Genomic DNA, 17,229 nt, shown 5'->3' with positions numbered 1-17,229 from the left:
TTCACAATTTTCAGACCTTTAAATTTGATTCTCCTCTTTAACTTTCTTCTGTAGTTTTCACACACTGCCATGCGGCACTTCCCATTTTGTTCAAACTCCACCTTCTCACACTGCACTGCCTTTTCCTTATTTTAGCTACAAGTCTCTCACACAGTGGGGCTGGTCACACAGGCTGTACCCCATGACATCATCAGCCACTGCCTCCATCAACTGTACAGTACATATGCACAAACAACCTGTAGTAGTATATATACCCCAATAAATCTATTGTATACCCACAACAAACTCAGTCCTACCTAAGGGGTAACCACTTCCACTCATTATCTTTATAGCTTTGTCTGAGCTGTGCGCCATGTTAGATCCCTACACCTTATGCCAAACTAACGGAGATGTAAGTCTCAGAATCAAACAAGTAGTGTCAAGTATCGATATTAAGAGGTAATCAACAACTGAGGAAATGTATGTACATGAGTGTTGGTTTATATACGTTTTCTGAAGGTCAGCCATGAGGTGCTGACTGATGTTCTACGTCATAGTCTAGGCTTTTGTCAGGTGATTGTCACGTGACTAGATATAACTAACTACTTGTTTACGTAATGAGTCATGTGATAGTAATATCATGTGACTATAATAAATAAGATTTTGAGATTAGATAAGGTTTGATTTGAATCGTGACATGCCAGAGTATCAAATCTTTGGTTGTTACATTAGGACTCGCTCTCTCTATTCTCTCACACTTTGTGCAAAACCGGTCCCCAGGGTTAAGGGGTTAATTGTTCTGAAATATCCTGTATAGAAGAAGGGTGCACTCCTAGCAACGGCCCTGTAGTGCTCAAGGAAAAAGGACAATTATCTACACACGGCCCCCAGTGTTAAGGGGAGTACCTTAGCTCACCAGTTGGTGTGGAACCACTGTTGATTAGTTTTAGAATACCAAATTTCTTCTTCAAATACCTTTGACCAGGCTGGGCACTTGCCTCTGCCAGTCTGGAGAAGGGTTGACAGCTTAACAAGTGGACCACCCCATGACAACCGTTTGGACCAGGGTTGATTACGTTTACCTTTTATATACATTTCAAATACTATAGTGTGGGTAGTTGGAGATTGAGATCCGATACTCAGCTGGGAAGAGGTGGATTCGCAGATAGCAAGCGGGGACCCCCAGTTACCTTTTTTTTTACATTACCAAGGAGAACAAGCCAATATGTCATTGCAACCGGATACAAACAGTCTGCTGCACAACATGCATGCACAGATTCAGGCGTTGACAAATCAGCTCGCCGAGATTCAGGCTGCCCCAGCAGCGGAACCTATGGTTGAGCAAAAGTTCAACAAGAAAGTCGAGATTGTCGCTGACCCCGGTGCTTTCAAAGGAGACAGAGCTCAACTTGCCGAATGGTGGATCAAGCTACAAATTTGGATCAAGGCAAATTGGGACGCATTTGCCAACAATTTTGAGATAGCAACCGCTGTGCTGTCTCGACTGAAAGGACCTGTGGCGGGTTGATACACCCAAGTAAGACTTCAGGAGTGCTACACGGCAGGTGTGTGGCCTATCTGGGACAATCTCAAGGTTGAGATCAAAAAATATTTTAAACTGCAGGCTGAGCGTGACTGGGTGCGTCAGCAGATCCGTTCCTTCAAACAAGGAAACATGAGGATGGATAATTACATCACCCAGTTCCTGGCCCTCTCCATCCAAGGAGGGCTTGGTAATGAACATGCAGTAGAGCTGCTGGAACGCAATGTGAACCCCCGCATTGTAGAACAGATCTATCTGCAGGACACCTGAAGCGACAACCTGGCCCTGGCGGCTGAGGAAGTTCACTGAGTCGGTAGAGCCATGGAGCTCTATGTGATGCATCAAGGTGGCAGGCCCACCACCAAAAACAATTAATCCCAGAAGTGCCCTGGGTCATTAAACCACCATAACCACTGTTACGATACACAATTTTCGGACCTTTAATTTTCATTCTCCTCTTTAACTTTCTACTGAAGTTTTCACACACTGTGTCATGCAGCACTTTCCCGTTGTTCAAACTCCACCTTCTCGTGCTGCGCTGCCTTTCTTCTGATTTTAGCTACAAGTCTCTCACACAGTGGAGCTGGTCACACGGGCTGCACCCTCTGACATCATCAGCCACTGCTTTTATCAACTGTACAGTACATAAGTACAAACACTCTGTATTAGTATATATACCCCAATAGATCCAGGAGACTCCTCAGCGAGTCCTCCTGTTGTTTACCCACAACTAACTTGGTCCTATCTCAAGGGGTAACCACTCCCTTTCATTACTCCTTTGCTTGTCTGAGTTGTGTGCCAGAGTAACTAACTCTAGGATGTTACAATCACTCTCATGGGTTCAAGCCATTTGGGCTGCAACCAGGGCAGGGAGCCCCTATAGATATCGGTGCGGTCCAGGGCGAACAGATGTGCAGATTCAAAGGGAACTGCTACAATTGCGGCGAAGAAGGACACATGTCCTGAGACTGCAGAAACGGAGTGCAGGCCGCTCAACAAAAAAATAACCAAGGGCGCCAGGCGCACCAATCAGAAACAGACAAACCGGACGATCGGCTCAACACTCTGGCCGGTCAATCATATGACAAAATCCGAGCCTTCTTCTACGATCAGCAGGCTGCTGAGATGAAGGCTCAGGGAAAAGAGTTTGGAGCTTAGGTCACTTGGGTGCCTTCACTCCTAGGAACAATGAAGTAAATCACAACAAGGTGGCCCCTGCTCCGGGGTGTTGCACGAGCAATAAAGGAAAGATGGGGGTGGCTCCCCAATTTGTAAACAGATTTCTAAATTTGTTATCTGAAGTTTGTACTTGTATAAAGCATTGTGACTGTAATATTTATGATACTACCGCTGCAACAGTGTCTCACTTGGAGTGTGGCCCCGGCGAGACAAACACTAGGGTGCTTGATTCTGGTAAAAGTAAAAATAAAAATATAGAAAATACTAAAGGAGAAAAACATGTTTCTTTTGATTCCTTTTCCTCTTCTTTGGAGCCACCTTTTACCAAAATCCCAAGGCGTGTGTTGATGCGCACATATTTATTCCAAAAGGAGATCGGTTTAGACATTGGTGTGGAAAACCTGGCCCAGGGCATAGTACACCCAACCAGTGCACTGCTTGATTCAGGTGCTAACAGAATCTTCATAGATTAGGTCTGGGTGGAGCAAATTGGACTCCCCCTTGTAAAATTAGACGTATCTATTCCCGTCTATAACGTTGACAGTACACTTAATGCGGGTGGCTGTATCACACACAAATGTTCTTTTGTTGTCAAATATCAAGGACACAGAGAATGAATCACCGCCAAAGCTACCCAACTAGGGAAGATTAATTTAATCTTGGGCTGGACCTGGCTATTTAAACACAATCCTGAGATTGACTGGCAGACAGGGGTTGTCACATTGTCACATTGTCCTCAGGAGTGTGATGACTTGGGTCAACAGAGTCACGTCCGTCAAACAGAGCAGGATGAAAGGATAAAATGCTGGTGATATGCCAAGCTCCGATCTTTAGATAAGATTGATGATGACAATGACGAGGTAAAACCAGAAGAAGAGAATTAAGAGGCTGGTACCTCCCGGGTACCATGACTTCTGGAAAGTCTTTTCTAAACATAAGTCAGAGCACTTCCCAGAGGCTAAGCCTTGGGATCATGCGGTAGATTTGAAGGAAACCTTCAAACCAAGGAAAGGACACATGATTACCCTCTCTGCTCCAGAAAGAGAAGAGGTCTCAAGCTTCATAGATGAGTGGCTTAGGAAGGGATACATCAGACCTTCCAAAAGCCCTATGACGTCCCCGGTGTTCTTCATTCCTAAAAAGGATGGTAAGAAGTGTATGATTATGGACTATCATTACGTGAATGAGCACACGGTTAAAAATGCATATCCGCTGCCTTTGATCAGCCAGCTAGTAGACAAGTTGGCTGGTGCCAAAACCTTGACAAAAATGGATCTCAGATGGGGGTACAATAATGTATGAATCAAAGAAGAAGATGCTTGGAAGGCTGCATTCACGTGCCACCGAGGATCCTTTGAACCCCTTGTTATGTTCTTTGGGTTGACTAATTCACTGGCGACTTTTCAGAGCATGATGAACGAGATCTTTTTGGATATGGAAAACTGTGTCGTCATTTACATTGACGATTTGTTAATATTTACAAAGTCGGACAATGAGGCTGAGCATGACAGGATTGTGCAAGAAGTCCTTCGACGCTTACAGGAACGGGACCTATTTGTCAAACCCGAAAAATATAATTTTAAAGTGAAGGAAGTAGACTTCCTCGGTATGATCATAGGCCAGAATGGAATCAGGATGAATCCTGAGAAAGTTCAAGCCATATTGGACTGGCCAGAACCTACTCGCGTCAAAGGAGTTAGGGCCTTCCTAGGCTTGGGTAATTTCTACCGAAGGTTTATTGAAAATTTCACAAAAATCATGAGACCGTTGAACAATCTCACTAAAAAGGACATTGTTTGGCATTGGGGCGCCAAAGAACAAGAAGCTTTTGATAAGCTTAAACAGGCATCTACAACAGCGCCTATATTAGCATTTCTGGAATTAGACAAAGAGTTCCGGGTAGAAACCAACTCTTCTGATTTTGCTACTGGGGCTGTTTTGTCAATTAAATGCCCTGACAATCTTTGGAGGCCTTGTGCCTATTTATCGCATAGTTTGTCGCCTACAGAGCGCAACTATCAAATTTATGACAAAGAGATGCTAGCCATCATTAGAGCTTTAGAGCACTGGCGGCACTACTTAGAAGGTGCTAGACACCACTTTGAAATTTGGACCGATCATAAGAATCTGGAGTATTTTATGACGGCCCGAGACTTGAACCGAAGACAGGCCCGCTACGCGGTATACTTGTCAAGGTTTAATTATAAATTAATTCATAAGCCTGGAAGCTCTATGGGGAAAGTGGACACTTTGTCCAGAAGAGAGGATCATGCCAACGGCATTGAGGATGACAACAAAGGTGTTACCCTGATAGACCAATCAAGGGTTGCCAATGTTAGAATTGGGCAGGATTCCGATCTTCTGGAAGTCTTCAAGAAAGACATCTCCTCAGAAGAGAAGGCGCGCCTTGATGGCAATGAAAACTATTTATGGGAAGACGGGCCCTTCCATTTTAAAGACAAAATCTATGTGCCTGAATCCGCAAGGATCAAGGCAATAGACAGACATCATGACACTCCAGTGGCTGGGCACCCTGGGTGGCAACAAACAATGGAGTTGATCTCCAGAAACTACATGTGGCCTGGCATGGTCAAAGACGTACAGGAATACCTAAAATCCTGTCTGAGATGTGCCATGGCTAAAAACTCTCATCAACCGCCGGCCGGAAAACTTATGCCAAATCCAATACCAACTAGTCCCTGGCAGGACATATCAGTGGATTTCACAACAGATCTACCCGAATCAAATGGGTATGATTCAGTAATGGTGGTAGTAGATCGTTTCTCCAAAGAAGTAGTATTCATTCCCACCAATAAAACTATTACTGCCGCTGGTACAGCAGACTTATTTAAAGATTTTGTATGGTCTATCCATGGGTTACTAGAAATGGTTATCTCCAATAGGGGACCCCAATTTGCTAGCAAATTTACAAAAGAACTTTGTCAGATGCTGAGCATTAAACCTAAATTATCAATGGCATTCGATCTGCAGACCGATGGACAAATAGAGAGACTCAACCAGGAGTTGAAACAGTATCTCCGGATATTTATAAATGACAGACAGACAGATTAGGCCAAGTGGCTAAAGATAGCCCAGTTCTCATATAATATCAAACAGTCATCAGCTACAGGAAAAGCACCATTTGAGATTACAAGGTTGTACTTCCCCAGAATGGGTGTAGAACCTGGCAAAAGCAAAAATGAGGCTGCTGGAAATATGGTCAAAGACATGAAGTCTGTGTTAGATGAAACGCACAAGGCACTATTTAAAACTGTAGAGCAGATGGAAGACAAGGCAGAGCGTAGACACTCTAAGGCCCCTAATTACAAGGTCAGCAACCTGGTTTGGTTGGATACTGACCACTTGAAATTAAATGATTAACAGTCTAGAAAACTGACCAAAAAGTGGATTGGTCCTCACCGGATTAAGGAAGTCAAACCTGTTACAATTTCATCTACACCTTTTATTTTATTTCTTTCATCTTATTTTTTTCTTATCTTTTACCTTTATCTTATCTTATCTTGCATTGCCACACAGACATTCTATCTTTAGATATTCTATCCCATTGGACTCTATTGTCTTATCAGCTATCTTTAGCTATTCCCCAAGGATTCTCCTATCGGCGCTTCTCTTAGATCATATGACCACCCTTTGATCTATCTTTAGCCATTTCTCCTAGGATTCTCCTTATAGCTCATCATATGACTATAAGCCCTTATTGCCATTGGTATCTATTTATATCTTACCTCATGGACACCTCATGGCAAACAGCCTTTATCGCTATTGGCCCATTATGTTACCTCTTTCGTATTTACCCGTTTACTGTTAACTAATCTACAAGCCTCCCCTGAAGTAGACTAACAGTATATATACTGCATGTATGTAGCATAGTTCTGCATCATGAATCTACCTCATTATACCCAGTAATGCCTTGCATGAGCTAGCTCCCATATTACCTCTAGAATTCCTGGCAGCTAGTGGAAGACCAACTCCTCTTCCCCAGAATGGCGCCATACATGCTTATCATCAGCAGGAAAGCGCAAGAACCCGATGCATGGGTCACACGGAGGTTTGTAACAAAACCTAATGTGGTGGAGCTAGAACTCCCAAAACAAATGAGGGTAGTACCAATGGCCAATATTAGCCGTGTAAAACCCTACAAAGGGCCAATTCCAGGACAGCGTGTAGACTGACCCAGACCGGTTGTAGTCACCCAGGAAGGTGAAGCAGAATTTGAAGCTGAACGGGTGGTGGACACATACTTGAAGCATGGAAAATTAGAGTTCCTAGTCTTATAGAAGGACTATGGAGAGCTGTCATATCCATACTGGAAGACAGAACCCCGGGATCTCTGAAGGAGACATTGCTCAAGTCCAAACCCCCCAAATCTTTGGTACTCTCAGGATTATGCTCCTTGTGTCCTGCTGGTTGGCATAACCCTGTGCTCTATCTCCATATGGTACTCCAGATATTCACCCTGATCCTCCTGCACCAGACTTCTAGTCCGCCATACATTTTTGTCATGATCCTATCATACAAATACTGATATCTCACCATACATCTCCAACAATCAAGTAGAACAATCATTTCTCCTTATTTAATCACTTGATCTTATCTATTATCTTATCTCATCACATGACCTTAAATCACATCATCACTTACCAAGCACCATGCCTTTATCTCATGTTCATCAGTTAGCACCTCAAGGCTGATGCATATCCATACATATATAAGTAGTTACATTTGCATGTACATACCCTAGCTTTTGATTTCACCTTCATACTATTGGGTTACCACTTGCTTGAGATTTATAACTTACACCTCTGTTAACTCAATATATGGTGTAGGTTGTTATAGTTTTCCTACACACATTTTTGTGCTCCTCATGGACTTTGTAATTTAAACCTTATAGTACACTCCTTGCACATACATTACCCATTTGCTAGATAATTTTCTGCATGGAACTCCATACTTACATTATAAGTTACTCCTTACAAGCTCCCATTCTTCTAGCAGTACACAAGTTGTAACTTCTGTACCCCGTTCCTGCAGTTTGAATATCAACTAGATTCCCTTGCCTTTTTACAAGTCCCTTTCTAAGTTTTCCAGTCCTTCCCTGAAGGGCCTTTACTCTGCTCCTCTTGCATCCTCCACTCTCATCTGTTCATTTCCAACAAGTTAGGGACCAAGGTCTGTGGAAGGACCTAGTGCACAAGCTAAGTCAATTCCCAACCTCATACTCCATTACTCTCTCCACTCCATCTTTGCACTCTGAAACTCTGTTACTCCAAAAGGTCACAGTTCTGACACAAGCTTGTAATGCTATTTTTTCCAAATCCAAAGTCAAAAATCCCCGTGTGTTGCACAGACCTTGTTCTGACATCTGCGTACCAATGTCAATAGCTACATGCTCCAGACAGAGGTACTTCATCACATTTATTGATGGATGCTCTCACCACCTGGTTGTAAAACTGCTGAAAACAAAGAACAAGGCCTTAGAATGCACCAAAGAGTACTTTGATTGAGCAGAAAACACAACGGGTTTATGAGCCAACCTATTCAGAAGCAACAGAGGAGGCAAATATGCATCAAAAGAATTTGAAATGTACCTGAAGTTAAAAGGTATACATCACAAAAGAATAAACACATATATGCCCCAAGAGAACGGTGTAGCAGAATGTATGAACCGCACTGTTATGAAGATGGCATGTAGTATGCTTGATGGAGCTAATCTACCAAAGACTTATTGGGGATATGCTACATTGCACACAGCGTACATCATAAATTGAGTGCCCACATATGCTCTGCAGGAGCATAAGACTCCACACAAAGCTTACACTGGGAATATTCCCTCAGTGTTACATTTACAAATGTTTGGCTCCAAAGCTTTTGTCAATGTACCTGAAGAAAAATGCATAAAACTCAATGCAAAAATGTTAGAGTGCACTTACCTTGGGTATGCCAAATATAGACATGCATGCTTCATCTGGACACATAGTTAAATCCAGAGACATGGTATTTGACAGGGGAGACCATAATGGCCCCAACTGTGTGCTGCTGCAAGACAAAACCGAAAGTCAAATGTCAAAGGAAACAAGTGCACACCTACCTGAGATACATCCAAATTTATCTGATGAAACCAAAGACAGTGACATAGAACACAAAGTCAAACTTGATAAAACACCTTTTAGTGCAGATTGAGCTGCTGATCTTAATGATAAGCTTAGAATAGAATTTAAAGTACCTAAAAAGGAATGAAACAATCAGTTCCAGGTCACCAGAGCAAACCATACACCCACTTCATACAGCAGACCCCCACTGAAGTCAAAATCAAATGTCTAAACGACTCTCATCAGAGTTAACCAGTCTGTTACGATAACACAATTTTCGGACCTTTCCCTTATTTTTATTTCTCCGCTTTAACCTTGTACTTTAGCCTTTACACATGGTGCCACGCAGCACTTCCCCTTTTGTCCAAACTCCTCTTTCTCGCGCCGCGTTGCCTTTTTTCTTATTTTAGACACAACTCTCTCACACAGTGGAGCTGGCCATGCGGGCTAGGCCCCATGACATCATCAGCCACTGTCTCTATCAGCTGTATAGTACACATGTACAAACAAACCTGTAGTAGTATAAATACCCCAATAGATCCAGGAAGGACTCAGCAAGTCCTCCTGTTGTTAACCAACAAACTCTCTGCAGCTCAAGGGGTAACCACTCCCCATTCACTACCCTTATAGTGTGTTCTTGTGTGCGCCAGAGTAACTAACTCTTGGTTGTTACACAGTCCCCCACCTCTTTATCCTCATCTTATCCCACCCTTTGGAAATTTGATGTTTGAATTGTATTCAAAAGGCCCCAGTCCTAGATGATGACTTGTGTTTCTTTGTAAACATGTACAAACCGACAACACTGGAAAATTTCAAAATAGAAAGGATGGGGGAGAAGCGGCAGAGAGAAGAAACAGAGGTAGAGGCACAAGGTGTCAGTGAGGCTGATAGCAAGCATGAGAAAAAGGACTTGCTGCACGTCAAACATGCGTATAGGGCATCAAATGTCTGCACCAATCCTACATCCTACAGTGAGGCCACAAATAGACCCAACAAAAGAAGAGATGTCAGTCTTCCACAAAGTAAACTTATATGACAAGGTAGACCAACCAAAAGGACAAAAAGTTATTGGCTCAAAATGGGTGTACTGTATCAAACAAGTAAATGATGAAATCCAAAAGTATAAGGCAAGAGTAGCAGCCAAGGGCTTCATGCAATTTGAAGGAATCAACTATAACAAAGCATTCACTCCTGTCATGAAATTTGCCTCAATCCTGGCTCTACTCACACTAGTCACCAGAGAAGACCTCAAAATACATCAAATAAACATTAAAGCCACCTACTTAAATGGAGATCTCAACAAAGAGGTCTACATGGAGAGTTCACCAGGATTCAACTTATCAAAAAACAGAGTCTGGAAACTCAAATGCTTTATCTATGGACTCAAACAAGCTGGAATGCAAAAATCAGGTCAAAATCCAAACATTTAAAATTCACTCACTGCAAGTCAGACCATGCAGTTTTCTACAAAAGAGATGGCAAAGTCACAATCATAGCAGCCATTGATGTTGACAACAAGCTTCTCTTTTCAAAAAATTTAAAGACCATCAAGCAACTCAAGACCAAGCTGAGTAGTACCTACAAAATGACTGATCTAGGAGATGCAGAGTGGATACTCAACATAGATCACTCAAGATTGCACAAAATGGACCATTGCCTTATCTCAACACCAATATGTTGTAGTTTGTGTATCTGTTACAAAGTGACACTAGGTAGTAGCTTCAGTAAATATAGGAATATGTATGTATGTCTAAACTTACCTCAGTCTCTTGTACAAGGACTGAGGTATCCAGAAAGCATGAATCAAGAATTTCTATAGTAGTTTAATGTCCAATAACTAAATAGGAAAGTGGCTCTCAGCCATTACTTCCAGTGGTGGTAGAGAGCAATAGTGCATGAGGCTCAAACCTTATTAACTTGGACAGATATGCGACAACACTCCCCCTTGAGCCTAGCACACTCCCAGCATCCCAATGAACTTTGATAATTTTGCTCTGGGCAACGCCTTTGTCATCAAGCCGGCCGGCATTTTGTTAGTGGGGCAGTATAGGACAATGGTTTGGCCTTTCTCAAAGGTGTCACGGATGTAGTGATGACAAATCTTGATATACTTCGTTTGAGCGTGGAATATGTTGTTTTTGGTGAGTGCTATTGTTCCTTGATTGTCCGTATATGTATATACTGTGTTGGGCCTTCAGGAGCACTTCTGGAGATGTCAGCCATGAATCCTCTTAGCCAGACAGTTTCCTTAGCGGCATTGGTGAGTCCAACATATGCAGCTTCGGTGCTGGATAACGCTACAATCAATTGCTTCTTAGAGCTCCAGGATACGGTCCTGCCATATGCTTCAAACATATACCCTGAGATTGAGTGGTAATGGGGCTGCAATCCCCAATCACTATCTGTGTGGCCAATTATACCTCTGTTTTGTCCGCCGAGTGTAGATCCCATCGCTTTTGTCCCTTTTAGATATCTAAATATCCTTTTGACAGCCTCCCAGTGATTCAAACTAGGGTTTTGTGCAAATTGGGAGATTATTGCGACAGCAAAGGCTATATCTGGACGTGTCCCCAAGGCCAGATACTGATTGTTTGATAGAGCTACACCTGGTTCCATGGGGGTTGATACTGGCTTCTAGTTTTCCATGCTGAAGGATACTAACATGGAGTCAACATATACCTCTTGTTTCAGTGTTATCATTTTCTGTGGTCGGTTACAAATGATTTCAAATCCTAGGAGCCAATGTATGGGACCCATATTGGATATTTTGTATTCGGTGTCATGCACCAAAGTTGATTGGTAGCATGGACAGGTGTCAAAGATGAAGTGGATATTTGAAAAGACTTGCCTTTGCGCCACACAGGCACAGTGTCACGTGGAATTGTAACAACCAAGAGTTAGTTACTCTGGCGCACACAAGAACACACTATAAAGAAGATGATGAGGGAGTGGTTACCCCTTGAGCTGCAGAGATTTTGTTGGTATACAATAGGAGGACTCGCTAGGGGGTCTCCTGGATCTATTGGGGTATATATACTAATACAGAGTGTTTGTACTTATGTACTGTACAGTTGATAAAGTCAGTGGCTGATGATGTCATGGGGCCTAGCCCGCATGACCAGCTTCACTGTGTGAGAGAGTTGTATCTAAAATAAGAAAAAGGCAATGCGGCATGAGAAAGAGGAGTTTGAACAAAAGGGGAAGTGCTGCGTGGCACCATGTGTGAAAGCTAAAGTGTACAAGGTTAAAGCGGAGAATGAAAAAGAAGGAAAGGTCCAAAAATTGTGTTATCGTAACACTACCCCCCTTCTAAGGTTCGACTTCCAGGCGAGACCAAATACCGGAGGTGGTAGTTAAATTTTCAGGCATAGGTTGAAAAAGGGAATTAAAAAGTTTTGAATTCATGCCTCTAAGCTTCCTAGGAGCTGAGGGGTTCTTAGAATAAACTCGCGAACAGCATTGTGGGAGTTATCCAGATGGGCTTCTGGTTCCCACATTCTGTCCTCATCCCCATAGCCCTTCCATAGGACTAGGAACTCTAATTTGCCACGCTTCAAGCGTGCATCCACCACTCGTTCAACTTCAAACTCTTCTTCACCTTCCTGGGTGACTACAACCAGTCCGGGCCGGTCTACACGCTGTCCCGGCAGCGGCCCTTTGTAGGGTTTTACACGGCTAATGTTGACCGTTGGTACTACCCTCATTCATTTTGGGAGTTCCAGGTCCACTGCGTTGGGTTTGACTTCCTTAATCCAGTAAGGGCCAATCCATTTTTCGGTCAGTTTTCTAGACTGCCGATCTTTTAACTTTAAGTGGTCGGTATCTAACCAGACCAGGTCGCCAACCTTATAGTCAGGGGCTTTAGAGCGTCTACGCTCTGCCCTGTCTTTCATCTGCTCTGCAGTTTTGAATAGCGCCTTGTGCGTTTCGTCTAAGACAGACTTCATGTCTTTGGCCATGTTCCCAGCAGCCTCCTTCTTGCTTTTACCAGGTTCTACACCCATTCTGGGGAGGTACGATCTAGTAACCTCAAATGGTGCCTTTCCTGTAGCCGACGACTGTTTAATATTGTATGAGAACTGGGCTATCTTTAGCCACTTGGCCCAATCTGTCTGCCTGTCATTAATAAATATCCGGAGATATTGTTTCAACTCCTGGTTGAGTCTCTCCATTTGTCCATCAGTCTGCGGATGGAACACCATTGATAATTTAGGTTTGATGCCCAGCATCCGGCATAATTCTTTCGTAAATTCACTAGCAAATTGAGGTCCTCTATCGGAGATAACCGTTTCTGGTAACCCATGGATAGACCATACAAAATCTTTAAATAAATCTGCTGTTCCAGCGGCAGTAATAGTTTTGTTGGTGGGTATGAATACCACTTCTTTGGAGAAGCGATCTACTACCACCATTACTGAATCATACCCATTTGACTCGGGCAGATCCTTTGTGAAATCAACCGATATATCTTGCCAGGGACCAGCTGGTATCGGATTCGGCATAAGTTTACCGGCCGGCGGTTGGTGAGAATTTTTAGCCATGGCACATCTCAGACAGGATTTTACGTATTCCTGTACGTCTTTGACCATGCCAGGCCACATGTAGTTTCTGGAGATCAACTCCATTGTTTGTTGCCACCCAGGGTGCCCAGCCACTGGAGTGTTGTGATGTCTGTCTATTGCCTTGATCCTTGCAGATTCAAGGCGCGCCTTGATGGCAATGAAAACTATTTATGGGAAGACGGGCCCTTCCATTTTAAAGACAAAATCTATGTGCCTTCTCTTCTGAGGAGATGTCTTTCTTGAAGACTTCCAGAAGATTGGAATCCTGCCCAAATCTAACATTGGCAACCCTTGATTGGTCTATCAGGGTAACACCTTTGTTGTTATCTTCGATGCTGTTGGCATGATCCTCTCTTCTGGACAAAGTGTCCACTTTCCCCATAGAGCTTCCAGGTTTATGAATTAATTTATAATTAAAATTGACAAGTATACTGCGCAGCGGGCCTGTCTTCGGTTCAAGTCTCGGGCCGTCATAAAATACTCCAGATTCTTATGATTGGTCCAAATTTCAAATTGGTGCCTAACACCTTCTAAGTAGTGCCGCCAGTGCTCTAGAGCTCTAATGATGGCCAGCATCTCCTTATCTTATATTTGATAGTTGCGCTCTGTAGGCGACAAAATATGCAATAAATAGGCACAAGGCCTCCAAAGATCATCAGGGCATTTAATTGATAGAACAGCCCCAGTAGCAAAATCAGAAGAGTTGGTTTCTACCTGGAACTCTTTGTCCAATTCTGGAAATGCTAATATGGGCGCCGTTGTAAACACCTGTTTAAGCTTATCGAAAGCTTCTTGTTCCTTGGCGCCCCAGTGCCAAACAATGTCCTTTTTAGTGAGATCGTTCAACGGTCTCGTGATTTTTGCAAAGTTTTTGATAAACCTTCGGTAGAAATTGCCTAAGCCAAGGAAGGCCCTAACTCCTTTGACGCTGTCATACACCAAAGTTGATTGGTAGCATGGACAGGTGTCAATAACGAAGCGAATATTCAAAAAGACTCGCCTTTGCGCCACACAGGCACAGTGCCACATGGAATAGTAATTAATATTGCCCTTTTTGAACTTGTGGCTGATCAGCACCACTATTAGGCAATCCAGTCACGCTCACCTTTGCTTTTCCATCCGGTACTTTCCGCATTTCGGCATTTCGGCAAATTTTCGCGTCGCCACTGGCTACACATTGCATTGCGCCCTCGCTTTTGTCGTTTCCCTTACTCCCCTTCCTTTGCCTAGCCCCACCATGGGCCCCTTCCTCTCCTTTTTATTCTCACCTGACAGTCGTTTCTGGATCCCCATTCTAATCCACTTTTTCGTCACCTCCACCCTCCTCCTCCTCATCTTATTTGCACCCCCACCATTTCTGATGTCACCACTTCCTATCCGCTTCCGTCGCTGATCCGTTGACTACCACGTGCCACTGCTGATATCAGCAAAGCCCTGGCGGCCGGTCCAAATAGGGCAACAGGTCCATCTTCATGACGTCGATCTGCCATCATATACTATCAAAACATCGGTCGCTCGTCTTGCCTGGTTGGAGCGTGGGTGGGTAGTTTTTGAGCTGGAGAAGGTTCATCCCCTTGCGTCGCCCATGTTCATCGCTGTCCCATTCACTTGGGTACACTTATCATTTGTCCATCGTCTTTGCTACAGCTACACCTATCACACGCTGCCTGGGACTCACTTGTTCCAAGTTGGAACTACTCCTCTCCCTCCCTCGTTTGATCAGGTGGTCCAACACAACCAGTCCATTGGTAAGGCCATGGAACTGTCAGATTTGGAGTAGGTGGGGACCGGTGGGTCCAGTTTCTTTTTTTCAGCAGAACATTCATTTACAGTGCGATTATTTTTGATTTTTGAATCATTTTTATGGACACATATTTTTTAGAATGCCTGACTGACAATAAAGGAACTGTGTTGATACTGATAGTGTTTTGCCTTGCCCTTTTTTTTTTACTGCATCTTCCCATGACATCATGATTTTCCTGCTCTCTTTTTGCTATTGGACTTTACTTTATGGCTGTACAAACCTGTGACATTACTCACAGCATTCATTGTTCTATCCCTGGGGTTGTCTTTTTTTGACAATCTTATCCTGTACTACCTATGCAGGATTCGTCAGCATACATTCCTTCCTTCATGTTCTTTCTCATTCTTTTTGCACAGCTATACTGTGCATAGCCTACTTTTTTTTTACTATATAAACCCCTGTATTTTACCTTGTAAAAAAACAAGAACTCCAATCCAGACTTCTTCTCTACTCTCAAGTTCACTACTCTGCTACTTGTGATCCAGTGTGGTCACAACACTTCCCACTTCTACCACTGTTAACTGCTGTCATCATCACTTCCCATTTTTGAAGTCATTGTCATCCCTTTCGATTAGAGTCCTTCTGAGCACTACAGTTTGTGCGTCAGGAGCCTGCTATCACTGGGAACCTCGTCACCTCGTCATCCTCGTCGTTCTCAAACCTACCTTGTGCTACAATTAGCAAGGTAGTGCTCATCTATACTCATCACTAAGCCTCTATCTTTCTATATTTGCAACTATCCCTCCTCCTCAAAACCCACACTCATACGCCTCTGGGTTTTACTTTGAAGGATCTTTATATGTACCACCCCACGAACAACCAGACCACTCCACTGTTCTAGGAGGCAAAGCCCATAAACAAGTTCCGTGGAATCTGGGAGGATTGTGTGTTTAGTTTGTTTGTGTGTGGTTTTCTAACAGCAGTTCTCATCATCGACAACGCGAGTAGGTTCTGGCCAGTCCAATATAGCTTGAACTTTCTCAGGATTCATCCTGATTCCGTTCTGGCCTATGATCATACCGAGGAAGTCTACTTCCTTCACTTTAAAATTATATTTTTTGGGTTTGACAAATAGGTCCCGTTCCTGTAAGTGTCGAAGGACTTCTTGCACAATCCTGTTATGCTCAGCCTCATCGTCCGACTTTGTAAATATTAACAAATCGTCAATGTAAATGACGACACAGTTTTCCATATCTGCAAAGATCTTGTTCATCATGCTCTGGAAGGTCGCCGGTGAGTTGGTCAACCCAAAGAACATAACAAGGGGTTCAAAGGATCCTCGGTGGCACGTGAACGCGGCCTTCCAAGCGTCAGTTTCTTTGATTTGTACGTTATTGTACCCCCATCTGAGATCCATCTTTGTCAAGATCTTGGCACCAGCCAATTTGTCTACTAGCTGACTGATCAAAGGCAGCGAATACGCATTTTTAACCGTGTGCTCATTCACGTAACGATAGTCCATAATCATACGCTTCTTACCATCCTTTTTCGGAATGAAGGACACCGGGGACGTCATAGGGCTTTTGGAAGGTCTGATGTATCCCTTCCTAAGCTGTTTGTCTATGAAACTTGATACCTCATCTCTTTCTGGAGCAGAGAGTGGTATCATGTGTCCTTTTCTCGGTTTGAAGGTGTCCTTCAAATCTATAGCATGGTCCCAAGGCTTAGCCTCTGGGAAGTGCTCTGATTTATGTTTTGAAAAGACTTTCCAGAAGTCATGGTACTCCAGCCTCTTAATCTCTTCTTCGGGTTTTACCTCATCATAGTCATTGTCGACCTTTTCTAAAGATCTGAGGTCATAAACGTGACCAGCGTTTATCTCCTCAAGACGCTCATTGTGACGGTGTCGATGATGAGAACTGTTGTTAGAAAACCACACACAAAAACAAACTAACACACAATCCTCCCAGATTCCACGGAACTTGTTTATGGGCTTTGCCTCCTAGAACAGTGGAGTGGTCTGGTTGTTCGTGGGGTGGTACGTATAAAGATCCTTCAAAGTAAAACCCAGAGGTGTATGAGTGTGGGTTTTGAGGAGGAGGGATAGTTGAA

The 17,229-nt window shown here is 43.4% G+C and overlaps 3 protein-coding genes across 3 annotated transcripts; all 3 read left to right on the top strand.

Annotated features, from left to right (window-relative positions):
* Positions 1-1,243: 1,243 nt before the first annotated feature.
* Positions 1,244-2,680, top strand: SERLADRAFT_439085 (uncharacterized protein; the record flags this gene model as incomplete). Its single annotated transcript, XM_007319476.1, has 3 exons — positions 1,244-1,471; positions 1,529-1,762; positions 2,510-2,680. The coding sequence occupies 3 exons, from the start codon at positions 1,244-1,246 to the stop codon at positions 2,678-2,680; spliced, it is 633 nt and encodes a 210-aa protein (XP_007319538.1).
* A 653-nt stretch (positions 2,681-3,333) lies between these two features.
* SERLADRAFT_349338 (uncharacterized protein) lies at positions 3,334-3,513 on the top strand (the record flags this gene model as incomplete). Its single annotated transcript, XM_007319475.1, has 1 exon — positions 3,334-3,513. A coding segment is annotated over one exon (180 nt), but the record flags the coding sequence as incomplete, so codon positions are not given.
* Positions 3,514-5,779: 2,266 nt separating this feature from the next.
* Positions 5,780-6,082, top strand: SERLADRAFT_349880 (uncharacterized protein; the record flags this gene model as incomplete). The annotated part of the gene is made up of 1 exon (XM_007319474.1): positions 5,780-6,082. A coding segment is annotated over one exon (303 nt), but the record flags the coding sequence as incomplete, so codon positions are not given.
* Between the last annotated feature and the right edge of the window lie 11,147 nt (positions 6,083-17,229).

The sequence above is a fragment of the Serpula lacrymans genome, assembly GCF_000218685.1.
Source record: "Serpula lacrymans var. lacrymans S7.9 unplaced genomic scaffold SERLAscaffold_8, whole genome shotgun sequence".
NCBI classification, from domain to species: domain Eukaryota; kingdom Fungi; phylum Basidiomycota; class Agaricomycetes; order Boletales; family Serpulaceae; genus Serpula; species Serpula lacrymans.
Note: the sequence above shows the minus strand (reverse complement) of the source record. Positions and strands in the feature narration are given on the sequence as shown.